Below are 26487 nucleotides of genomic sequence, written 5' to 3'. Positions count from 1 at the left end.
TGTGTGTGGTATCTAGTTCCCTGTCCAGGGCTCTAACCCAGGGCCCCTGCATTGGGAGTGTGGAGTCTTATCCACTGCGCCACCAGGAAGTCCCTCTGCTGCATTTTAGAATCAAGGGTAGTGATACACAGGCCACAGTGACCAATTACATCAGAATCTCTGGAGGTGGGACCTTTGTATTATCATTTTGTTTAAAGCTCCCCAAGTTAGACTTGAGAACAAGTGAACTAGGTCACATTAGGTCAGAGGCTAATACAACTCGTACTACTGATTATCTTAATTTGGGCAAGTGTAGGTTAGCTTCTGCTATGTTGTCAGGTATGCTGTTTATAATAAAAAGAAGAGGCTGATCTCTTGCTCAATGCTACTAAAAGGTGAGCTGGAAAACTGTACAGACGAGGTCACAACTTGATCCAAAGAACAGTCATGCTCTAGTTTAAACTAGAGCACTAGTTCTCATCCACAGGTGAGAATCAGACACATTCTTAGAACTTTAAAATAGATAGATATCCAGAAACTATCCTAGACTAGCTGAATCAAGTCACTCAGGGTGGCACCTGAGCTTGTGAACTTTAAAAAAGTTCATGATTTTGATGCCCAAAGTTAGATGGAGCTCTCTAGAGGTGTGCCACATGGTATGTCTTTAGCTATATCTGGTTAAATTATAGGGAAGCAGAATTCAGCTTAAGACAGAAAAATAACTTTAAAAATGACTTAAAAAAAAAAAAAAAAAAAATGACTTAGAGCTACCCAGCAATGCAATGGTCCATTTTAAGGCAGTGAGCTCTCTGTGGCTGGAGGAATAAAGGCAGAGGTTGGATTACCACCTGCTAGGAATGCTGTCAAAGGGATTAAGAAGTTGGATCACCTGATACTTAAGGTTACTCCCAATTATTGTTTCTTTAGCCAAAATGGGCAATTGTTCACTTATAATGGATATACACATTGCTATGAAAACTCACGATTTTACGGAATATCATAATTACTTTGTTTGTAAAACTGATTAGAATTAAGTACTATTAAAGGAACCTTGCCTCTGACATTACTCTTATTGAGGGGAATACTTTTCCCCTCCTTCTCATGCTTGCATGGATGGAAGGGAACTTCTTCTTGCTCCTTGGAAGAGAGAAGTGTGGGAACAAGCTCTGTGAACCTGTATTCATTCCGTCTCAACAGAGAGGTGTCTCATCTGATGAGTGATTTTGGGAAAAGGAACTGAGCATGTATGGCCCCACCCCTGAGGGGTTGGTTCTCTCACCTTGAAAGCTAATGGTCTCCTAATGCAAAGATGGGCTCTGTCCCTCCGAGGCAAGGTCGGCAGTTCTCTCTAACCAGGGAGATCTCGTAGGGAGCATGACTGGAGAACAAGTCAACTAGCTCTTTACTTCATTGATAATAAAGCTGATATTTTGATCTCCAACTCCCATGTCTTATTTCTCAGTTTGTTCCAAAGTGAAGAAGGGAATAAGAGAGTTGGTGCCCTTAAATCCCATAAACGTCACAAAAGAGTCATAAATTGTAATTGCCCATGTCTATAATAATTGTGTTCTGAAATGGCTTTCCATTATGTTTTTGAAGCCAGTGAACAATTATATTCTAAAGTACAAAGTACTTCTAATGTACAAAAACAATGAAACATATAAAGGCCCTCTTTCTTTACTGGTATCAAAAATTTGGAAATTCTAACTGCTCAACTGTCTATCTTTAGGAAACACTAACACTTGTCAAGCTTCTACTTTATTGAGAATAATCTTAGTCATGATCTGCAGAAGTTGGTCCTGGGCAATTTGAAGACAGGTCTTCTTTATCTGTAATTTATGTGAGGAAAAGGAACAATTAATACAAATTGCATAGTATACTATTCTAGAAAATTATTTCAACATGACATGTATTTTGTAGCTGTGTTTGCTTCTTACTCTGCTAAACAAACCAGGAAAAGATACAACAATAACCCAAAATTCTTCACCTCTCATGTACAAAGTCCTTAAATTCAAGTTAGCAAAGCTGACTTGGGCAAGTGTGTTAGAAGGGAAAGCACTTGTGTCTGTTAAGACATTTGACACATTTTAAACCATTTCTTTCCTTACAATGAAAAAAAAATGGAGTGGATTTCAACATTCTGATTTTTATGGTTCAGGGACAGTATTCTACCTAAATACAAAAAAATTCGTTCTAAAAATTTACTATATTTTTCAGGTAGCTGAAGAGTCATGAAAAATAAAGCATGAAAAAAATTAAACATCCTCAAGTGATTAAAAACTCTATTTCTTTTGAAATAGAAGACTGAAAAGTTCCCTTCTGCACATTCAGTTTCTGAAAAGTTAAAAGCACCTTTAATCAACCCTCAATTATTTCTCTGCCCACTATTTCTTTAAAGCATTCATCCAACATGGCCATTTGGATGGAATAAAAAAATTTCCATTGTCTATGGGAAATGTGACTTTCATAAAAAATCAAAGCTAAAATCAAAGAGTGTTTGTATTCAATATTTTTAAAAAGTATAATGTATCTTCTTACCTTCATAGGCTGTTCCACACCAAATACAATACAGATGTTCTTCTCTTAAATAACTAGTCAATATTTGTAATTTTTCCAGTACCTAGATATAGGATACAAGCATATTAATAGTTCACATTGAACAGAATCTTGGTTTTCGGGTCTCTTAGATCATGCTGATTTACCCTAAGGCCCTAAGTCTTCTACTACACGCTCAACCAGTTAGGAGAGGTGTCAAGGGCAGAATATATTAGAACATGTCCCAGTTTACCAGTTACCCTATTTTCACATCTGTCAGACACAACAGAGACCCCTTGTTAACATTTCAACAATAGAGCTTGGCAGGCTCTATTAGAATCAGCATCCTTTAAAGACCCCTTCTACTTTCAACAAATCTGGGTGAAACTGTCTCTCTCTACCACTAAAGTTCTCATCAATGGTCTCCCAGTTAAGTGGAACATATGGTTTTCAAATTGTGAACGTCTCCTACATACTCTTTTATACAAAGTAACCATAGAAATGTGTATTCTTTTCTTGAATAATCTCTACTTCCTTTGAATTGTGTTTTTTTGCTTTGTTTTGTTTGTGGGTGGGGGAGGGAGGTACTCAGAATCACTTCCAGGAGTTCAGCAGGAAACAAGGTAGAAATTAACATAAATTACATTTGCAGCTAATCCATCATCCAAACTAAAACTGAGGTGAGAGGGTAGACTGAAGCTAATGGGGAAAATTATATTAAGTTTTGCTTTGGGGTTCATGAAATAAACCTGTAATGCAGTGGTTCTCAAGGGGTGATTTTTTCCCCTCGGGGGAAAACGTAGTAATGTCTGAAGACATTTTCCGTTGTCACAACGGGGAAGTGCAATGGACATCTGGTGGGTGGAGGCCACAGATGCTCCCAGATATCTCACAATGCACAGAACGGCCCCCCGACAACAAACAACTGCCCAGTTCAAAATGTTAATCGTGCCAAGGCTGAGACAGCCGGCTTACGGAACTGGTGCCAACACATACACTTAAGTCTTCACTCTTATATTCATCTTCATCTTGTTCTTCTTCTTCCTCTTCCTCTTCTTCAGTTTCCTCTTCAAGCCTCAACCAGTACCATGCCTCCCTGGGAACCTGAATATTCTGAAAATGTAGAATTATTCCCAATTAAACATAGCTAAACATAACTCTATCACAAGTATGTTCCTGTCAACATGAATTCATTCTCTCAATTAAATATTTACTGAGTGCTGCTTTAAGAGTAAAGCACTATGAACTATGGGGATGCAAAACCCAGTTAGAATACTGCCTCCCAGTTGCTGACAATCTAGTAGGGAAAAGAAGCTATGGGTATAAGTAGCTTAATGGGTATAAAATGATACACATCAGCGAGGAAATCTTAAGTATCACGACACATATTCAAAATAATGTGCTATGGAAATAGAGAAAAGAGAGATTGCTTCCAGCAATCTATTTACATATGCAGGAAATTTTACAAACATTCTTGAGACTTTTTTGTTTTAATTGAAGGAAACTTTTTTATTCTTTTTTTAAAATTTTATTTATTTATTTTTTTGGCTGCATTGGGTCTTCGTTGCTGCAAGTGGACTTTCTCTAGTTGCGGCGAGTGGGGGCTACTCTTCGTTGCGGTGCGAGGGCTTCTCACTGCGGTGGCTTCTCTTGTTGAGGAGCACGGGCTCTAGGCATGCGGGCTTCAGTAGTTGTGGCTCGCAGGCTCTAGAGCGCAGGCTTAGTAATTGTGGCGCATGGGCTTTGTTGCTCCGCAGCATGTGGAATCTTCCTGGACCAGGGATTGAACCCATGTCCCCTGCAATGGCAGGCAGATTCTTAATCGTTGCACCACCAGGGAAGTCCCCATTTTTGGGACTTTATTTTATTTAATTTATTTATTTTTAAAATAAATTTATTAATTTATTTATTTATTTATTTTTGGCTGCGTTGGGTCTTCGTTGCTGAGTGCGGGCTTTCTCTAGTTGCGGCGAGCGGGGCTACTCTTCATTGTGGTGGACGGGCTTCTCATTGCAGTGGCTTCTCTTGTTGAGGAGCACGGACTCTAGGCACACGGGCTTCAGTAGTTGTGGCGCGTGGGCTCAGTAGTTGTGGCTCGCAGGCTGCAGAGCACAGGCTCAGTAGTTGCAGCGCACGGGCTTAGTTGCTCTGCGGCATGTGGGTCTTCCCAGGCCATGGCTCGAACCCGTGTCCCCTGCATTGGCAGGTGGATTCTTAACCACTGTGCCACCAGGGAATCCCCCCATTTTTATCTATCTATCTATCTATCTAATTATTTATTTATTTATGGCTGTGTTGGGTCTTTGTTGCGGTGGGCGGGCTTTCTCTAGTTGCGGCAAGCGGGGCTACTCTTCATTGCGGTGTGCGGGCTTCTCATTGCAGTGGCTTCTCTTTGTCGCGGAGCACGGGCCCTAGAGCGCACGGGCTTCAGTAGTTGTAGCACACGGGCTCAGTAGTTGTGGCTCACGGGCTCTAGAGCACAGGCTCAGTAGTTGTGGTGCACGGGCTTAGTTGCTCTGCGGCATGTGGGATCTTCCCGGACCAGGGCTCGAACCCGTGTCCCCTGCATTGGCAGGCGGATTCTTAACCACTGCACCACCAGGGAAGTCCGAAGCCCCCCATTTTTGAGACTTTAAATGAAGTTATTTTATTTTGATGGTAATTGAACCATCAAAATAAAAAAGAAATGAAATCAAATCAAAAATTGAATTTTAAGAACCATTCAAATCTGAAATAGATAGTAGTCTACCATGATTTTACTAGTCAGAGACACATACGGTATTGGATATGGACTGAAAATAGGCGACTCTGGTTAACCAAATATCCTGGTGAACAGAATTTCCACACATAATAGTCCTGAGTAATCAATATTCAAATAAGTGGAGAACAGTTAAGTGTAAAAATGGTATTTTACCCTTAGAGGATAATTCGGACTACTCAGGTTCCTGCAGTGAACAAGGCATTATTATGAGGATCAGTTATCATAGATCAATAGTGCATCTTAAATGAAAGCTTTAGTGGGTAGATACACCAGGCTTGGAGTTCTCTCTTTCTCTCTCTCTTTTTAACAATAAAAATACACAGCAAATCACACTGGGTGCCAAAACACTTTACCAAACTGAAAGCAGGTAAAAGGCTTACCTTCTGAGTATCCAATTGTTGACAGGCTCTCTGGCTTCTTCTAAGATCTCCTTCTAGCTTCATTTCATCTTGCTTATTTTTAAGTCGCATTCTGATTCAAAGAAAAAAATAGTACATTAGAGGTCTGTGCTCTCTTTATCCATTTTATATGTCCAAGTACCAGAAAACATACCGCAATAAAGAAAAGGTGAAACTATAAACAGCTAAAATACCGAAACTGTTCTGCAGCTCTTTCTTCAACTTGTTTTTTCATGTGAATCTTTCTTCTATAGCTTTCCAATTTTTCCTCTGCTTTCCGTTTTAGTAATGCCTCATGACCAATGCCACTTTTTCCTGCTCAAACAGGACACACTGATGAGAAATGTACTGACTTTATATTTCAAAACATGACAACTTAAAATTTCTTTTTCTGGCCACACCTCGCGGCTTGTGGGATCTTAGTTCCCCAACCAGGGATTGAACCAGAGCCCTAGGCAGTGAAAGCGCCGAGTCCTAACAGTTGGATTGCCAGAGAATTCCCTAAATACTTACAGATTAAATGCAATTCTAATTTGAGTACAACCGCTCAAAATCATTTGATAAGAAGGACGGGAGAAAACACTAGAGATTTTTTTTTAACCCAAACACATAATTTGATTTTTACAAAGATCATTGGTCTGATCTAATAAGATGGTAATACTATACACATTTTTTCAAATTGGGAAAACAGTATCAACTTTCATACTTACATATAAATATGGTGAACAAATAAAGTATATATTTTTTTCTCTTTAATTTGTCCAAAGTATTAAGAAAAACATTTAATGGATACATCTGTCTCAGGATACTTTTAGGACACTTAGTGGACAAAAATAGCTTTGTGTTTTTAATGGTTACAACATTTTTTCCCCTGTATTTTTATGATTAAAATTTTATTTTATACTGACTAAAACTTACTTTTATTTTTAGTTTAAAAGGTCTAGAAGTTTAACTAAGAAACATTTTACTGAGGGTGTCTTATGATAAGAACTGTAATAGCTGTAATAGTACCACCATAAAAAAGTATTTATTAAGCAAATATATGTGCTAAATTTAAGTGTAAGTTGTTATTACTGGTAAATAGCCTCAAAAATAATTACATACCTGTTTTGACATTGAGAGGAATTGGTTCGACAATACCGTCTCCTAAAAAAAAAAAAGAGAACAAAACACAAACTACTTTAGAAATTCTTCCTCAAACTACAGGTAGGTGCAGTATGCAACTTTATAATGTTCTATACTTATCCCCTTCAGTTTCAATGATACTCAGAACTGAAACTGAACATCAGTACTCTACAATCAACTACCACCCTTGCCTTCAAATACTTAGTCCTCAATAAGGCTGATCCACAGCCTGCAACGCCACCTGAAGGTAGGAAGGATTTTAAGAAGTGAAAACACTGATATATATCCAGGAGGGTGGCAGCCACAAGAGAGAGCAAAGCCTTGCGAGGTGAAGGTCAAAGCAATGACAATAAAGGAGAGGAGAGGAGAAAAACAGCTTACGGAAGCTACTATAAATATATGGCCTCTATCTCTTAATAAGCAATCTCATTCCTAAAAGAGAGGTGAGAACTGGGCTTCTCCAGCTGAGTGGTCACTCAGGCAGCTGCCACAGGTATAGGGCAAGCAGGGCAGAGTCCTGCCATCATCTCTGATGTTGCTTCACTATCCTTTGGGCCACTGTACTTCTTAACCCTTCTCTTGTCACCATTCTTAGCTGCTGCCTCCATTGTAAGCCTCGTCCATCCCACTTGTTAGCGCCTTTGAGGCCGAGCTGGGCAGATAAGCAGCTCTTGATGGCACATGTCTAAGGTGGATGTGGGAAGATGGAAGTTCTCCATAAGCTTGCCAGCAACATAAGAGCCTAGGAAGCTTAAGTTGTTTCAATTTCTGTGTAGAGGGACAGAGATTAAAGAGTCATCACTGGTACTCATCAATAAATTACAGCTGTTTATTTCTGGCTGTGACTCACCACTTTTGCCGAGGGCCTGACCACTTTTATAGCCCATCTTCTGGAGCAAAGCAAACCCTTTGTTTTCACAGCCTAGTGCATTCTTCAATCCAATGTCACGTCTCTCTTGTTCTTCTTCTTTTAAACTCTTCTGCTTATTTTTCAAATTAGCTTCCTGTTGCTTTTCTTCTTTTCGACGGGCTTCTCGGATTTGCCTCAGCATTGGCAAGCCTGGTCTGATATCTTCTCTGAAGAATGAGGGAAAAAGTTATTTTGGACCAGTACATGAAAGTTTCTCATAGCTTTGCCACTTACTCACTTGACACTACTTAATATTTCAGTGCTACCTCTAGGAGCATCTTTGTTGTCACCACTGTTAGAACATAACCAATGTCCTTTGAGAATGGCTGTGTTAGTTAAAATGATGAAGGCTGGTACCATATTGTAAGAAACTAAAAGTACAGAGTTGAAGAAATTAGAAATAGTAGGTTCAGACTAATTTTTCTAAGAGGTTGGCTATAATAAAAAGCAAAGCTGGACAGCAGGTATTAAGAGGCGATGAGATGAAATGAAGTAAAACAGTAAATATCCTTGGAAGAGGGGAATAAAAAGAATCAAGGGCAGGAAAAAAACACCTAGCATTAAAAAGGAAGAAGAGATTTCTAGTATCTTTGTACTATAGACATGTAGGAAGTATTTCCACGAAGCAATAAGACTAAGTTCCAACCTCACCTTTAAAATCAGTGGCATTGCTTAGGGCTTCCCTGGTGGCGCAGTGGTTGGGAGTCCGCCTGCCAATGCAGGGGACATGGGTTTGAGCCCTGGTCCGGTTGGATCCCACATGCCACAGAGCAACTGGGCCTGTGCACCATAGCTGCTGGGCCTGCGCTCTGGAGCTTGCATGCCACAACTACTGAAGCCCACTCACCTGGAGCCCGTGCTCCGAAACGGGAGAGGCCACAGCAATGAGAGGCCCACAAACTGCGGCGAGTAGTGGCCCCTGCTTACTGCAGCTGGAAGGGGGCTGCGCAGCAGCGAAGACCCAACACAGCCAAAAATACATAAATAAAATAAATAAATTTATAAAAAAATAAAAATATATAAAATCAATGGCATTGCTGAAAAATCTCCATATATGTCTTACACATATCATTTCATGGGGTGTGCACATTTACTTACTGGACATTAATGAAGGCATCAGACATATAGTCCTCTTCTTCTGCCATGTTCAGCTTCATATGGCAAAACCATCTACAAATCAAATAGGATAAAGTAACGGTTACTAATTTTCAGTTTACCAAAATGGAAATAAACCTGTATGCATCCCCAGCCATGACCCTTCTCTAGAGCTCTACTCCATATTCAAGTGTCCTTTTGACATCCTTCTGGGTGGAGCTCTCAAACTCAACAATCCAAACAACTCATTCTCTTCCCCCTCCCAAGACCTCCTTCATCCCTGTATTTCCAAATTAACGTCACCACTATCTCCCCCTTCCTGACCTCTTATAAACCTCTGTCAACTCTTCCTCCGTATTATCCCCCATAGGCATTTTTTCCTATAGTTGTGACCACTGCTTTCGTTCAGGCATTTTTTTCTCACCTGAACTATTACAACTGCTTCCTAATTGGTCTCATTGTCTTTGGCCTCTCCTCCTCCAACCCATCCTCTAGAACCTCTCCAGAGTGGTTTTTTAAAAACATAAGTCAGGCCATGTTACTTGCCAGTTTCAAATCCTTCAGTAAACTTTACCCTGTGGGCAGTGGAGGAACCATCATTTTCACATGGTAGCCGGAGAGATCCTTCATAATCTGACCTCTGACTCTCCTCTAGGACTCATTAGTCATGCCACACGGTCTCTCTCACTGCCCTCAGAACACACCACAGACAGTTCCCTCCTCCTAGGCCTAGGCTACCCTCCTTCACAAAAGCCTGTCCTGACCACTTCAGGCCTCTCTCCATAGCACTTTATGTTCAAGCTGTTCATTTGTAACTTGATATAGTTAACACTTCACTTATGTGGAAACACTTTTGAGGACAGTTTCTATCCAAAATAGTTAAAATCATGTAATTATAAAGTACACTTCAAACTTTATTGTGTATATGAATTGCCCTGGGATCTTCTTAAAATGCAGAGTCTGATTCTGAGCTGGAGCTTGAGGTTCTGCACTTCTAACAGGCGCCCAGGTGCTGTCAATGCTGCTGGTCCAGTTGCTGGATACAAAAGCAGAGTCACTTGTTGCAGTGCACATATGCTGATTTGGCCTGCTCACCATCCTTCCCTTTGGAAACCCAGCCCTCTGCCCTCCTTGTGGTTCTAGTGGAGGGTGGCAATCTTAGTACCATATACTCTCTTGCGCACAAGATGGCCAGTTATAGTATCTTATGTCCTAGCAAAGGCAAGGGGATGACCTAAACAGGGCAATATAAGCATCTCTTTCCCTAATGACATGAATATATGGATTGCAGGGAAAAGAAGCTCTCTTTGTTGGGGTTTCTAAACTGGAAGTATGTGAAGCTGGGCTGTGGATGGCCATCTTCTTGGCCATTCGAAGAGATCCTGTTCTGCAGAATGAAGCCAGAGAGAGACAGGCCTAAAGGCAATGAGTCTCCAACCCTAGCTTCCAAGGCCCTGATTCCTGCAGCTCTTTCTTTAATGCTATGACCTACCATTCTTCCCAGCTACATAGGCTGATAAGTTTCCTCATTATTTAAGCTTGTTTGAACAGGGGTTCTGTCAACTGTAACCAAGAGTCTGGACAATTACATTGGATGAAAACAGTATTACTGTACTGGTTTTTATATTTTTAATGTATATCTTCCCAACTAGTCTGTAAACCATAAAGATAAGTCCCCTGTATACCCACTGCCTACCACTGTGTCCCAAACATCATAAATCCTCAGTGTTTAGCTATGATGAGGATAAGAAGGGTCTTTAATTATATTTCTGATTTTGTAGTAACGGAGTACTTTTTTCCTATGTCGCCATGTCTTATTTTTTAAAAATCTTCTTGTAAATCTATCAATACAGAAAACTGCATAAAATAAATGTGTAGTTTAGTGCACTTTTATGAGGCAAACACTCTTGTAACCATGTGGTAGCCTCCAAGATGGCCCCCAGTGATTTTTACCTCTTGGTTTTCAACATCCTTCCACAGTGAACCGGTTGGCTTATGTAACCAACAGGATATTGCAGAAATGGTGGAGTGTGACTTCTTGGTCATAAAAGACACTACAGCTCTTAGATCACTCTAACTCTGAAGTTAGTTAGATCACTCCCTCTGAAGGAAGTCAGCTGTTATGTAGTAAGGATATTTAAGCAGATCTATGGAAGTGTCCACACAGGAGGAACTGAGGCCTCCTGTTGACAACCAGCACAAACTTGGGAGTGACATGAGTGAGTCACCTTGGAAATGGATCCTCCAGCCCCAGTCAAGCCTTCAGATGCTCACTGTGGGCTGGCATCTTCCTTACTTCTTTTTTTAATTTTAATTTTTTGATTATTTATTTATTATTTTTTGGCCACGTGGTGCGGCATGTGGGAGCTTAGTTTCCCGAGCAGGGATCGAATCCACGCCCCCTGCACTGGAAGCACGGAGCCTTAACCACTGGACCACCAGGGAAGTCCCCATTACAACTTCTTAAATTCCAAGCTAAGTCAAACCACTAACAAATTCCTGACCCACAGAAACTGTGAGATAATAAGTGATTATAGTTATTTCAAGCTGCTAAACTTTAGAATAATTTGTTCTACAGCAAAAGATAATAGAAATCATCACCCATATCAGCAGATAGAACCTTGTCAGCCACCCAGAAGCCCTCCCTGTCCCCTACCCTATCGCACCCCTTACAGTCACTTCCTTTTCCTTATGGTCTCATCATCCACACATGCATCCTTAAACATTACAGCTTAGTTTTGCCTAATTTTCCTTTTATTATAATACAATAAGCTAAAAGTATGTAAGATTATATCCAGCACTTGTGGTAATTCACCGTCTCTAAATCTCAGATTCTTCATTTGTAATAATAGTATTTTTATACATAATGGTCTAGCACCTACCGAGTGTATCAAACATTTTTATCCCATTTAATTACCATTAACAACTCTGTAAGGTACGGACAGTTAGTCCTGCTTTAATTAAGACTCAGTATGGCTAAATGACTTGCTCAACACCACAAAAAATCCAGGTCTCAGAGCTCTTTCTATTGCAAATAGGATTCGATTATTTTTAAGGGACCTATTTAGCTCTAAAGTGCTATGAAGAGGGGTTACAGGTTTTTTAAACCCCCTTTTTATGGGTACAATATACTTTAGCTTCATCTGTTCCCATAAGGATAAGGATAAACTTCACAAGGCGATAATCCTGGCAGAATGACGGTGGCTTGGATCACAGTGACAGCAGTGTAAGTGGTGATAAATGATCGGATTCTGGGTATATTCTGAAGATAGAGGTAACGGGATTTGCTGCTGGATTGGCGGTGGTGTGGGAAAGATCGATGTCAAGCATTACTTCAAGGCTTTTGGTCTGAATACCTGGAAGAATGGAGTTACCATTTTTTGAGAGCGGTTAGACTGTAGCATCAGGTTTTGTTTTGGTTTTGTTTTTTGGCAGATAGTGGCCAGGGAGGTGGCAATAAGAGTGCTGCTTCATATCTCTTCCCTCTTGTTTTGGTGGCGCGTGGGCTCAGTAGTTGTGGCTCGCGGGCTCTAGAGCACAGGCTCAGTAACATATGTATATGTATAACTGATTCACTTTGTGATAAAGCAGAAACTAACACACCATTGTAAAGCAATTATACTCCAAAAAAAAAAAAGTGCTGCTTCACATGTACTGAGAGTCCCATTACACATCCAAGTGGAGAGATGGACTAAGTAGTTGGATGTACAGTAGAAAGGTGACAAGAAGCGCGTCAGACCCAAACACTCCTCTCAGGGGCCGCAGACCCCTTCCCTCTCGCGCCCCTCCTAGGTGCAAGCGTGCCACAGACGCGACCACTCACGGGTGGAAACATTGGTGATGGTGTGATGGGTAGTCACAGCCAGTGCACAGATCATCGCCCTTCATCATTCCACCAGGCGCCCACAGCTCCTTACCTGGCAGCTCTACTCTCCCCAGACCAGCTCGCGAAAGCTAGCGCTGCGCAGACGCTCACCAACCTGCGCGGGACCTCTGGGCCTTCGCTTCCACCTGAGTTTCCGCGGCCAGTGTCAATTGGAAACCGGAGGCAGGCGGGGCCAGGCGGACGTGGTTAAGTGCGCTTGCGCAGGATCAGCCTTCTGCGCACGCGCTTTCCTCGCGCTTCCGGCTGGCAGAAGTGCAGGAGGCGGGGCATCCGGGTCCCTTGGCGGCTGCTTCTAGCCCCGGAGCTCAGCTCGTCTACCCCTGCCAGACTAGGAGGTGAGGCCGACCTGTCCGCCGCCATAGCGTGCACGTTGACACACACACACACACACACACACACACACACACACACACACACACACACACACACACACACACACACACACACACACACACACACACACACGCGCACACACACACACACACACGCACACCCCAAGGCCCCCACTAGGTTATCAGAGGGCTGGGGACGGAATTCGAGTTCGTAATGAATATTTGCCCTTTTCAGGCGCCGGACTTGGTTCCGAGTCGCCGCCTCCTGGGGTTGACAGCCCGGGTGACCCGGCAGAGGCCTGAGACGGCCTCGGGCCCGGCGCTGCGCTGCCTTCCTCCAAATAGCCGGGTTTACCCGGACCTGCAGCGCGCGCGGCCTCTGCTTGCTGCGTTCCTGGACCGCCCGGCGTTGTCGCTGAAGCTTCGGCCGCGGGGACCTGGCCTCCCGCCGCCACCTCAGCCCCGTAGGAAGACTCTCGGAGCCTTCCAGTGTGGGATCTCTCCTGGGACGTTTTGACCTCCTCCTGGGGCAGGTGCAACAGGGGAAGCGGAAGGGTGCTGTGCACCGAGCAGTGGAAGAGGAAAAAGGAGGATGGGTTGTCAGGCCCTGCTGGTGTTTGATCTCGGTGCTTCAGTTTTCCCGTTTATGGAATGGGTTAATGACGTGTTTTTGCTAGGCATTTTTCTTCGGGAATAATGCCTTATTTGCAATATTTATTTTAATTTTCCTTTGAACCCATTATTCATTCTTCCTCACCAAGCATGACTTGGTTTTTTTTTGCACCCTTATCCTTTAAAATTAGGTTCTCAGGTTTTGCCTCAAGGAAGTTATGTAAGTTTCCTCCAAATGAAATGAGAAGTAAAGCCTTATTTTTCATTTCTTAGTGATTACATTTGTTAAGTTTGACTTTTAACATTAACAAGTTCTTACAAGTATTTTTAAATTGTTTATTTAAGGTGTGAAATTAAAACTTCAGTCATGGAGTTAGCCCACAGTTTATTGCTGAATGAAGAAGCTTTGGCTCAAATCACTGAAGCGAAGAGACCAGTTTTTATCTTTGAATGGTTGCGATTTCTTGATAAAGTCTTGGTTGCTGCCAACAAGGTATGGTATTACTTTTTTTCTAGTTGGGTTAACATATATAAAGACTATTATGTGTACATGATTTGTAAGAAAACACATTATGTTTTGGAGGTTGTGGGTCATTTGTGGAACTTGAGAATGTTACACTGTACTGTAGTAAGAATTTCTTGTCTGTCCTTTTCTATCCTGTGGCAAAACCCAAACCTCGTTTAAATCCAGCTTATTGCCTGGATAGAGACTTCATGTTTCTACCTGGACTTCTGAATGTGAGTGGAGAAAAACATGATTATATGACTGCTGTCACTTTTTTTTTTTAAATAAATTTATTTATTTTTAATTTTTATTTTTGGTTGCATTGGGTCTTGCGCGGGCTTCTCATTGAGGTGGCTTCTCTTGTTGCAGAGCACGGGCTCTAGGTGCGCGGGCTTCAGTAGTTGTGACACGCGAACTCTAGAGCACAGGCTCAGTAGTTGTGGCGCACGGGCTTAGTTGCTCCGCGGCATGTGGGATCTTCCCGGACCAGGGCTCGAACCCGTGTCCCCTGCATTGGCAGGCAGTGTCTTAACCACTGCGCCACCAGGGAAGCCCTGACTGCTTTCACTTTAAATTCATTATCTCCAACATCAAGTGGTCCCTCAGTGCTGTGTAGCAATTCCAATATCTTCACTTGTCTCTCTGAAGAGTTAATAATAGGCTTTCCTTTCTTTTTCCTTCTTCCTTCACAATCTTTTCACCCAAGTTACTTTTCATTATTTGTGTGTTTATTTTCTGTCTTTAAAATTAGATGCTTTCCTCAAACATCTGAGGAAAATTTGGCTGTCTGCTCAAATTTTAGAGTGAGTAGTAGAAGTTTTCTGGTCAGGGTGAAGTGTGCTTCGCCATAGACTAGTCCAATTCTTTGAGGAACCCCTTTAGGTTTTTCTGAGCTAGTCATTCCCTATAAGAGACTTTTTTACTCTAATGTCCTAGGGTATATGACTAGCTGCCTAGGTTCTAGGATTCGGGGGAGAAGGCTGGGGACTTCAACATTCAATGTCTAAACTTTTACTTAATCCCCCTGTTTTCAGTGCAGTTTTCCCAGCCCACAGCTGTGCCCGAGCTCACTAAGTTCAGGATGGAGGAGAGAGATGTGGGAGTCTTACAGCTTCTTAAATAGACTCTCAACCATTCCTTCCATTTCTAGGCACAACTTTACTGTCTCTTCCTTAAGCATTTGGGGCCTCAAAACAAGAGCAACAACGAACAAACATGAGCTTTTCAGGGGTCCTGTGTTGGAAGTTGGGGCTTTTCTTAAGTTTCCATAATGGGGATACCTGACTTCTATATTTTACATTGATTCTTTTTCTGTTTTCTTTGCCCTTTTAATTTTTATTTATTTATTTATTTATGGCTGTGTTGGGTCTTCGTTTCTGCTCTAGGGCTTTCTCTAGTTGTGGCAAGCGGGGGCCACTCCTCATCGCGGTGCGCGGGCCTCTCACTATCGCGGCCTCTCTTGTTGCGGAGCACAGGCTCCAGATGCGCAAGCTCAGTAATTGTGGCTCACGGGCCCAGCTGCTCCGCGGCATGTGGGATCCTCCAAGACCAGGGCTCGAACCCACGCCCCCTGCATTGGCAGGCAGATTCTCAACCACCGCGCCACCAGGGAAGCCCTGCCCTTTTATATTGGTTCTTTTTTTTTTTTTTTTTTGGTTGCCCTTTAGTATACTTTTAGTTTCTGGAGAGACAGAGTTAATGCATGGATTCATTTACAGTCTTTAACTAGAAGTTTCTATTTTCTCTTAAACCCACTCCAGCTGGATATTTTTTGCCTCCATTACACTGAAACAGATCTTGTATTGCCCAAACCAACGGTCAGTATTCTGTTTTAATGGAGCCGTCAGCAGCTTTTGACATAGCTGATCCTCTATCTTAAAGCACAAAATATCTTTTTTTGTTGTGAAATTGAAAAATACAAAAGAGTATATAAAAAGTATATCCAAATTATGAAGCATAATAATATGAACATCTGTACACCCTTCACCCAAATTAAAAAATAAATTATCATTACTGTTGATGCACAGTTGGGGTGAAGTTTTTCCTGTTTGTGGTTCCCAAGACACTATTTGCTTTTAGTTCTACTCCTGCTTCACTAGTTGCTCCTCATTCTCTTTTGCTGGCTCTTTCTCAGTCCTGGGCACTCTTTTTTTTATTTTTATTTTTTTTAAAAAAACACATTTTATTCCTTCAGTGATATCATCTAATCTCATGATTTTTACTACCATCTTTGTAGTAATGATTCCCAGATATCCAACTAGCTACTCCACCTCTTTCTCTTGAATATCTAAACAGCATCTCAAAGTTAACATATTTAAAACTAAGTTCTCGATTTCACTGTCTCAAACCTGTCCTTTCCCCAGTGCTTTCTATCTCAGGAAATGACCGTATAATCCTTCTGGTTGCTCAGGTCATAAATCTTAGAGCAATTCTTCACTTCCTTCTTTTTCTCAAACTCCACATCATATTTATCAGCAAATCATATTGGTTCTCTCCCCTAAATATATCCAGAATTCAGTTACTTCTCATTATTTCCATTGTTACCACCCTCATTTCTTGTTGGATTATTGCCGCAACTTCTTAAGTGCTCACCGTGCTTCCAGCCATGTACCTTCTAGAGTATCCTCAGCTCAGTAGTCAGAATGACCCTGTTAAAGCATTTAATCGTGTCCCTCCTCTGCCTCAGACTCTCACTGAGAATAAAATACAAAGTTCTTACAATGGTGTATGAGGCATTGCATGACCTGCTCCCTTCTATCATTCTGACTTCATCTCCTGCTACTTCCTCTGTCTTATTTTGCTCCGGCCACACTGGCTTCTTGCTGTCCTCAAGCATGCTGAGCATGCTCCCACCTCAAGGCCCTTGTACTTGTTCCCTGCCTGGAATGTTCTTCTCCCAGATATCTGCATAACTCACGTCTTCACTTCTTTTCAGAGATGCCTTTTTCTTACTAATCTGTATAAAACAGGAAGAACTCACAGTATTCATTTGTTTATTTGGTAAACTCTGTTTCTCCCCACTAGAATGTAAACTTCGTGAGGGCAGAGACTGTCTATTGTAATCACTCTTGCACCCCAGTACCTAGAATAGTGCATGGCATATAAGTGCGCAATAAATATTTCTTTAATGGATGGATGAATTCTCAGCATTGATTACGAGTAGATCTGAATATTCTGTTGCCTAGAGATCTTCAGAGTTTCTTTTGGTTTCCTTTACTGACCCATAACTTTATGAACTACTGACTTTGCTTTTATAGGGGACCCTAGCTGAGTTCTAAGATGTCAATTGTCCATACACCCAATATTTTACATCCTTTGACTGACTGTTGGTTTTATTTTTTAATAAGTCAGCATGGAAACTTTTTGGATATAGAGTAGTCACTTTTATTGGCAGCTAACTTTGTGGAATTGGAGGAGAATGAGGAGAATATTTAATCCAGGAAAGAATGGTTCATTTTTTAGTGAACTCTTCCTTATCTTGAAAATTCTCATTTATGGTTTTATGCCTAATGTAATAGAGATTTTAATTATTAGAGTGCCTTAACTGTTAAATATTTTTAAATTTTCACTAAAAGGTAACAAAATTATGTATAAGAAAAAAACTGATGATGTTCTTTATTTTTTTATAACAGACTGATGTAAAGGAAAAACAGAAAAAACTTGTTGAACAATTAACTGGATTAATAAGTAGTTCACCTGGACCACCTACGCGAAAATTGTTAGCTAAAAATCTTGCAGCCCTTTATAGCATTGGAGATACTTTCACTGTTTTTCAAACACTTGATAAATGTAATGACATTATCAGAAATAAAGATGACACTGCAGCCTACTTACCAACAAAATTGTAAGTACTTACTTTGAGAGTGACCCTTGAAACTTGTTTTTTCAGAGTAATTTATCTTAATAAGGGCCTGCTGATCATAAAGACCCCTATGTAGTTGGAACCGGAGGCATGCTGCTGACAATAAAAGCTCTAAGTAGGTCTGGGAAAGGGGTTCTATTTCAACATATGCTCCATTGCCCCTGGGACTAGCAAACTACAGAGAATTGGTATGATGTCAGCAATTTGCACAGGGGTTTTTGGTAATTTTGGGAGGAGATAATATTCTTGGCTGGGATGGAAAGAAAAGTAAAGATTTTCTAGGTGATGAGATTGAGGCAGGAATGGGCAAACTATAGCCCACAGGCCAAATCCAGCTTGCCACCTATTTTGTAAATAAAGTTTATTAGAATACAAACATGCTCTTTCATTTAGGCGGTGGCTGCTTTCACGCTTAAATGGCAGAACTGAGTACCTGAGACAGAGACCATTTTGCCTGCAAGTTTGCTGACTCCTAAATTAAGGGCTTGACCCAATTTCAAGCCCATACCTGTGGTCTGGGTCAAGGGCAGACATTTTCAGAGCAAGTCTTGAGGATAATGGCATAGGGATGCATCCTGTGAAAGAGTCAAATAAGAAAATCAGGAGTTATTATAGTACAGTAAGGAGTGCTGTGGGCGGGAAAGTAACACCTGAATAAACTTAGCTGTGGTGTGAGGGGAGAGCAGTGTCAACAAAGCCTTCTCAAAGAAGCATCAGCCAAAGAAGATCAACCATCCAGGAAGGAAATATGGAAGTGAGTCAAGTAAGGGGTTAAGATGGGAAAAGGGGAAGATGGATGTGACAGGTCATGGACTGGCAAATTTTATGGAAAGGGCCAGATAGTAAATAGTTTTGGCTTTGTGGGATATCATCTCTGTTGCAACTACTCAACTCTGCCATAGACGGTATGTAAATAAATGAGTACAGCTGCGTACCAATAAAACTATTTACAACAACAGGTGGCAGGCTGGATGATGGGCCAGATTTGGCCTGCAGGCTGTGGTTTGCCAACCTATTTTCTAGACAAAGGAAACTGATAATTGGAAACAGAAGTGGCTTATTTATACCTTATTTACAGTGCTTACAGAAAGATACAAAATAGTGGGGGGAATAAGTTGGGAAAATGATGAGTCCAATTCTGGCATGCTGAATTTGGAATCCAAGTGGGAATATCCAAGTGACCGTGTGTAGTAAGCAGTTGGAAATCCTGGTCTGGATTTCAGAGACCTGAGCTGAGAATGTCATTTTGGTGAGTAGAGAATGAAGATTTTAGAGTAGGCTGAACCCTTTGGTATGGATAAAGTTACCTAGGAAGAGTATCATAATACTGTGTGAGAAGAGAAGGTACCAAGGATACAACTTTAGAACACCAACATTCAAGGAGCCAGGGCCAGTATAATAGCTTAGAGGAAATGGAGAAATTATTCTGAACCCAGACATTGATTTTTAGGTCTGTTTTCAACTTCATAGATATGTTGTGATTAAGTTTTGTGTTGTTTGGGATAAATGTAGCTCTCAAAAGTTTTAGAAGAGATTAGAGTGTATTAGTGTTTTCCATATTATTTTGGAGTTTGAAGCTATGTTAATAGTTTTGTGATTTAGTTCTCTACCACTTGGCAAATCCACATGTAATTTTATAGTTCTGGCTAAGTAGACTTTATTACATATTACATATTATTCATACGTATTTCCAGTGGATTCATGGGTTCTAATTAGGAATTCACTATTATATTCTGGCACGTGACCTCAGTCATTTTTAGCTTTGTTATCAGCCTATAGAGTATTGAAAAAAGCATGGGATTTGGAGTCAAAGAAGTGAAGGTAGATTCCCTGATTCTACTGTTAATTGCTTGTATGATAGTAAACTATATTTAATCTCTCTCAGCCTCAGAGTAACTTGCTCAGGACACATAGCTATTGTGTGACAGGTTCTAGGATTTAGGTACAGATCTGCCAAACTCCAGAGGATACACCTTTATGCCCAGCTTCTGCCTCTAAGCTAAGCTCAGAGCTATTCACTTATTTACTGTTTACATGAGTGATGGTAGGATGATTTCCCTACCATGGGAATAGATGGGCTGCTGTTACATTTCTTCTATGTAGTCAGGTGTTCTGTTAAACCCATTTAGATTAAATTTTACGAGTAATTGCTTATTATTATTTATATATTAAGAGGCAGACACTGTGAGCAATACAAAAATGTATAACCTTCCTCTGTTTCTGAACTTTACATTTCCGTTGGCAGGGCAGGATAAGATATAGACATATAAAATTGTCAAGTTACAACACAGGAAACAATATAATTTTGTCAGAATGAGTGGTTGACATTTTACGTATAATGAGAGAAGAGAGGGATCATTGTGGATGGACATAATTTGGAAAGTCCTCAAAAGGAAAGGTTGGGTTTCTTTCCAAAGGATGGGTATGATTTGTTATGTAAATATATGTTTATTCTCTTATTTTCCTAACAAGAATACAACTTGATTATCCGTAGTATCTGTTACAATTATACAGAATAAACAAGGTGTTCTTTTTTTTTAATTTTTTAAAATTGAAATATAGTTGATTTATGATATTGTGTTAGTTTCAGGTATACAGCAAAGTGAGTCAGTTTTATATGTATATATAGTTTTCAGATTATCTTCCATTATAGGTTATTACAAGATATTGAATATAGTTCCCTGTGCTGTACAGTAAATCCTTGTTGCTTATCTGTTTTATGTATAGTAGTTTGTATCTGCTAATCCCATACTCCTAATTTATCCCTCCCCCCTTTTCTCCCTTTGGTAACCAAGTTTGTTTTCTGTGTCTGTGAGTCTGTTTCTGTTTTGTCTATTGCGTTCATTTGTATTATTTTTTAGATTCCATGTATAAGTAATATCATATAATATTTATCTTTGTCTGACTTACTTCACTTAATATGATATTCTCTAGGTTCATCCATGTTATTGCAAATGGCAATATTGCATTCTTTTTTATGGATGAGTAGTATTCCATTGTATATTTACACCACATTTTCTTAAACCAGTCATCTGTTGATGGGCACTTAGGTTGTTTCCATGTCTTGGCCATTATAAATAGTGTTGCTACGAACATTGGGTGCCTCTGTCTTTTCGAGGTAGAGTTTTCATCTTTTCAGGATATATTCCCAGGAATGGGATTGCTGGATCATGTGGTAGCTACATTTTTAGTTTTTTAAGGAATCTCCATACTGTTTTCCATAGTGGCTGCACCAATTTACATTCCCACCAACAGTGTAGGAGGGTTCCCTTTTCTCCACACCATCTCCAGCATTTATTATTTGTAGACTTTTTGATGATAGCCAAGAATCAACAAGGTGTTCTTGAAAGTTGAAAATTAAGGATTTGTGGCCAAAAGTGTCCTGCACAAATACAAATTGATTTCTGAAAATAAGAAAAATATTATAAAATTATTAATCTGAACAGTGACTGGTGAAAATGTCACTTCTTACAGGGCTGCAGTGGCTTGTGTTGGAGCATTTTATGAAAAAATGGGGAGAATGTTAGGCAGTGCATTTCCAGAAACAGTAAATAATCTTTTGAAATCTCTGAAAAGTGCAGAGGTAAGTTTTACAACAAATATTATTTAAATGTTTTGCTTGTGGTGGGAGTTAGATATTAGTTAAAAATATATGTTGCCTTTTTTCTGTCACTGTAGTACTTATATTGCTTAGCAAGAGGGTAATTTAAAATTATTACTTGCAAAGAAATATTACTTGCCCCTTGTTTTAATGTACATTACCTCATATTTCAGGGAGAAGGGAAAGAATACTTTACCTTGACAAAGAATAGGTTTATGTATTATTTTATTTAGCCCTAGGGATATTTTTGTACTGCCATATTATTTTTTGTGCCATAGCTAATGTATTAGTTTCCTACGGCTGCCATAATAAATTACCACAGATTGGGTGGGTTAAAATAACAGAAATTTATTGCCTCACAATTCTGGAAGCTAAAAGTCTGAAATCAAGGTATCAGCAGGGCCGTGCTTCCTCTGATAGCTCTTGGGAATAGTCCTTCCATGCCTTCTTAGCTTCTGGTTGTTGCTGACAGCCCTTGGCTTTGGTGGTATTCCTTGGTTTGCAGATGTATCTCTCCAATTTCTGTCTCCATTGTCATATGGCGTTCTCCCTATGCATCTGTGTTTTGTGTCCAAATTCTTCTATTATAAGGATACCAGTCTATAATAAGGATACCATATTCTTCTGTCATAAGGATTAGGGTCCACCCTAATATAGTATGACCTCATCTTTACTTGATTTCATCTGCAAAGACCTTATTTCCAAATAAAGTCATGTTCACAGGTAACAGGGCATAGGACTTGAACTCATCTTTTGGTGGGACAGTATTCAATCCACAGCAACTAATATGAAGTAAAAATAGTTCTGTTTTGTCATGTCAGTTTGGTATTCTGAAAATTCCTTGTTCATTTGGGGTTAACTAAAAATAGACCAAGCACTGGTCTCATAGTCTAATTCTTTGTCTAGGAAAGCTAAAGATTTCTTGGACAACACCTCTTCTGGGAACTCTTTGTCTATTAATTTATTAAGCAAGAATTGAGGACATATTCTCAGGCATTAGACATATAAAGATGAATAAGATCTACTCCCTGACCTCTACTCCCTGACCACTACTCCCTGACCACTAGCTTACAGTCTAGTGAAAGAAATCTATGTTTGAATAAGTATACTATCAGAAATATGAATCAAGCACAGTAAGAGTATAAAAACAAGAGTTCAAAGTAGTCTCAAGAAGTTGATAGTTTGGAATATCTCTGTGAGAAGTTTTTAAAATGTATTGGATGTTTTCTTCCTCTTTTAGATGGTTTATATTCTTAAGTACTTTTTACTTAACTTTTCACATTCTGAAAGCTTGGATCCTTGAGGTATTATATTGAAGCTTTTGAATTTGTCATGTTCTCATTATTTGCACTTCAACAGATCATGGAAACATAAGAATATGTTTACTTATTGTAACCTAATTTCTCAAATAATTATTTTGTTGAAGTTAATAATTATTTTTACCTTTCGAACACGTTCTAAAATACTTTTTTATTTTTCATTACTTACTATTTACGTTTAGAGGTAAGACCATTAGGCCCAGAGAACTTTTGTCTTTTGGTACGTTCTTATTTAAACGTAGAATTTGCTTTATGTTCTTTTCTAGTCTCAAGGGCGAAGTGAAATCTTAATGAGTCTACAGAAAGTTCTGAATGGACTGGGTGGTGCAGCAGCTTCCTGTCATCGTGATATTTACAAGAATGCCAGGTCTCTCTTAACTGACAGGTCAATGGCTGTTCGATGTGCAGTTGCCAAGGTTAGTACTCGGCTATTTATAATGTTGCTCCTTATCCTGCTTGCTCTGAAACAGTCAATGATTTTTTTTTTCTTTGAAAGTTTCAAAATAAGATGGCATGATTTTGGTTCCCATGGATTAGTTTCATTTTGTAGAATTATATACAAAATGGAATCAGGTGGTATGTGCTTTTTTTTTTCTTTTTGCCTGGCTTCTTTCACGCAGCATAATTATTTTGAGATTTCCCAGTGTTGTTACATGTATCAATAGTTCATTCCTTTTTATTGCTGAGTAGTATTTCATTGTATGGCTATGCCACAATTGGTGGATTCCTTTGCCTATTATGGACATTTGGGTTGCTTCCAGTTTTGGATATTACAAAAAAAGCTGCTGTGAACATCTGTGTACTAGTTTTTGTTATCGACACATGCTTTCCTTTCACTTGGGTAAATACCTAGGAGTGGAATGGCTGGATCATATTTTAGATTTACATTTAATTTTTGGAGAAATTGCCACTGTTTTCCAAAGTACTATGAGAGTTCCTTGTTCTCCACGTCTCACCAACATTTGGTATTGCCAGTCTTTTTAATTTTAGCCACTCTTATAGATATGTACAGGTATCTCATTGTGGCTTTAATTCACATTTCCAGACTAATGATGATCATGTTTTTAGGTGCTTATTTACCATCCATATCTTCTTTGATGAAGAGTCTATTCAAAATTTTTGTGCATTGTTTTATTGAGTTATTTGTTTCCTTATTATAGAGTTTTTTTTTTAACATCTTTATTAGAGTATAATTGCTTTACAATGGTGTGTTAGTTTCTGCTTTATAACAAAGTGAATCAGTTATACATATACATATGTTCCCATATCTCTTCCCTCTTGCGTCTCCCTCCCTATCCCACCCCTCTAGGTGGTCACAAAGCACCGAGCTGATCTCCCTGTGCTATGCGGCTGCTTCCCACTAGCTATCTATTTTACGTTTGGTAGTGTATATATGTCCATGCCACTCTCTCACTTTGTCCCAGCTTACCCTTCCCCCTCCCCATATCCTCAAGTCCATTCTCTAGTAGGTCTGCGTCTTTCTTCCCGTCTTGCCCCTAGGTTCTTCATGACCTTTTTTTTTTTTAGATTCCATATATATGTGTTAGCATACGATATTTGTTTTTCTTTTTCCGACTTACTTCACTCTGTATGACAGACTCTAGGTCCATCCACCTCACTACAAATAACTCCATTTCGTTTCTTTTTATGGCTGAGTAATATTCCATTGTATATATGTGCCACAGTCAGAATGGCCATCATCAAAAAATCTACAATCAATAAATGCTGGAGAGGGTGTGGAGAAAAGGGAACCCTCTTGCACTGTTGGTGGGAATGTAAATTGATACAGCCACTATGGAGAACAGTATGGAGGTTCCTTAAAAAACTAAAAATACAACTACCATATGACCCAGCAATCCCATTACTGGGCATATACCCTGAGAAAACCATAATTCAAAAAGAGTCATGTACCAAAATGTTCATTGCACCTCTATTTACAATAGCCAGGACATGGAAGCAACCTAAGTGTCCATCAACAGATGAATGGGGGCTTCCCTGGTGGTGCAGTGGTTAAGAATCTGCCTGCCAATGCAGGGGACATGGGTTCGAGCCCTGGTCCGCGAGGATCCCACATGCCGCGGAGCACCTAAGCCCGTGAGCCACAACTACTGAAGCCCGTGCGCCTAGAGCCCGTGCTCCGCAACGAGAGAAACCACTGTAATGAGAAGCCTGCGCACAGCAATGAAGAGTGGCCCCGCTTGCCGCAGCTGGAGAGAGCCCACGCGCAGCAATGAAGACCCAACACAGCCAAAAATAAATATATAAAAAATAAACAAAAAACAACAAAAAAACATGAATGGATAAAGAAGATGTGGCACATATATTATAGAGTTTTGAGTCTACTTTGTAGGTTCTTTATTTCTGTATCAGATATGTGATTTGCAAATATTTTCTCCCACTCTGTGGTCTGTCTTTTCATTCCCTAAATAGTGCCTTTCTAAGAAGAGAAGTTTTGAATTTTGTCAAAGTCCAATTTATAAGTTTTTCTTATATTGTGCTTTTAGTATTGTATCTAAGAAAGCTTTTCCTAGCCCAAACTTTCTCCTATGTTTCCTAGTTTTATAGTTTTACACTTGGATGTATGATCCACTTTGAGTTAATTTTTGTATATAGTGTGAGGTATGAATGGAAGATTTTTTGTTTTGTTTTGGTTTTTGCACGTGGATATTCACTTGTTCTAGCACCGTGTTGAAAAGACTCTTTTCTTCACTAAATTGCCTTTGCACCTTTGTTGAAAATCAGTTGTCCGTATAAATGTGGATCTAGTTTTGGAATCTCTATTCTGTTTCATTGATCTATTTGTCTATCGTGATGTCAATAACACTTTCTTGATTACTGTACTTCTATAATGTCTTAAAATCAGGTAGTGTTAGCCCTCCAACTTTTTCTTTTTCAAAATAGTTTTGGCTATTCTAGGTCCTTTGCATTTCCATATAAATTTTAACTTGTCCATTTCTACAAAAATAACATGCTGGGATTTTTATTCAGGTTGCATTGAATCTGTAGATCAATTTGGGGATAGTTGACAGCTTAACAATATTAAGTCCCACTCATGAATGCGATATCTCTATCTCTCATTCATTTAGGTCTTCTTTGATTACTCTTAGCAACACTTTGTGGTTTTCAAATGCACAGATCTTGCACCTCTTTTGTCAGATTTATCCATAAGTATTTCATTTTTTATGCTATTTTAAATAGTATTGATAAAAGCTTTTTTTTTCAATTTTTAATTGTTCATTACTAACATATAGAAATACAACTGATTTTTGTACATTGGTCTTGTATCCACCAACCTTCTTAAATTGCCTTACTAGTTCTATCAGCTTTTTTAATAGATCCTATCAGATACTCTGTGTAGACAATCATGTTGTCTATGAATAAAGACAGTTTTACTTCTTTTCCAATCTGGATGCTTTTTATTTATTTTTCTTTCTTACTGCACTGGCTGGTTAGATCCTTCAGTGCAATGTTGAATAGAAAACATGAGAGGTGACATCCTTGTCTTCTTCCTGATCCTTAAGGGGAAAACATCCAGTCCTTCACCATTAAGTATGATGTTAACTGTCA

General features: G+C 39.7%; 2 protein-coding genes across 2 annotated transcripts in view; one reads left to right on the top strand and one right to left on the bottom strand.

Annotated features, from left to right (window-relative positions):
* Positions 1-1627: 1627 nt before the first annotated feature.
* Positions 1628-12838, bottom strand: GPATCH11 (G-patch domain containing 11). The gene is made up of 9 exons (XM_061210767.1): positions 12721-12838; positions 8807-8878; positions 7649-7875; positions 6778-6819; positions 5868-5988; positions 5656-5746; positions 3511-3627; positions 2518-2599; positions 1628-1808 (listed from the first exon to the last, which is right to left on the bottom strand). Exons 2-9 carry the CDS (start codon positions 8863-8865, stop codon positions 1753-1755), a joined length of 795 nt encoding a protein of 264 aa, XP_061066750.1. The 5' UTR covers positions 8866-8878; positions 12721-12838; the 3' UTR covers positions 1628-1752.
* A 116-nt stretch (positions 12839-12954) lies between these two features.
* Positions 12955-26487, top strand: part of HEATR5B (HEAT repeat containing 5B) — a 95348-nt gene continuing 81815 nt past the window's right edge. The window contains exons 1-5 of the mRNA XM_061210773.1: positions 12955-13024; positions 13979-14126; positions 17771-17982; positions 21475-21583; positions 23187-23336. Of these exons, the coding sequence (XP_061066756.1) occupies positions 14001-14126; positions 17771-17982; positions 21475-21583; positions 23187-23336 (597 nt within the window). The 5' untranslated portion in view covers positions 12955-13024; positions 13979-14000. The remainder of the gene's footprint in view (positions 13025-13978; positions 14127-17770; positions 17983-21474; positions 21584-23186; positions 23337-26487) is intronic.

The sequence above is a fragment of the Eubalaena glacialis genome, chromosome 14 (assembly GCF_028564815.1).
Source record: "Eubalaena glacialis isolate mEubGla1 chromosome 14, mEubGla1.1.hap2.+ XY, whole genome shotgun sequence".
NCBI classification, from domain to species: Eukaryota; Metazoa; Chordata; class Mammalia; order Artiodactyla; family Balaenidae; genus Eubalaena; species Eubalaena glacialis.
The sequence above is the reverse complement of the archived record's forward strand: the minus strand, read 5'-3'. Positions and strand labels throughout refer to the sequence as shown.

Excerpts from the sequence above, each read along its gene's own strand:
- GPATCH11 (XM_061210767.1), bottom strand. The coding sequence starts at position 8,865 with ATGAAGCTGAACATGGCAGAAGAAGAGGACTATATGTCTGATGCCTTC. Across the intron at positions 6,820-7,648 it reads TCAGGCCCTCGGCAAAAGTG|GAGACGGTATTGTCGAACCA; the intron begins GTGAGTCACAGC and ends TTTTTTTTTTAG. Across the intron at positions 3,628-5,655 it reads AACAATTGGATACTCAGAAG|AATATTCAGGTTCCCAGGGA; the intron begins GTAAGCCTTTTA and ends CTACATTTTCAG.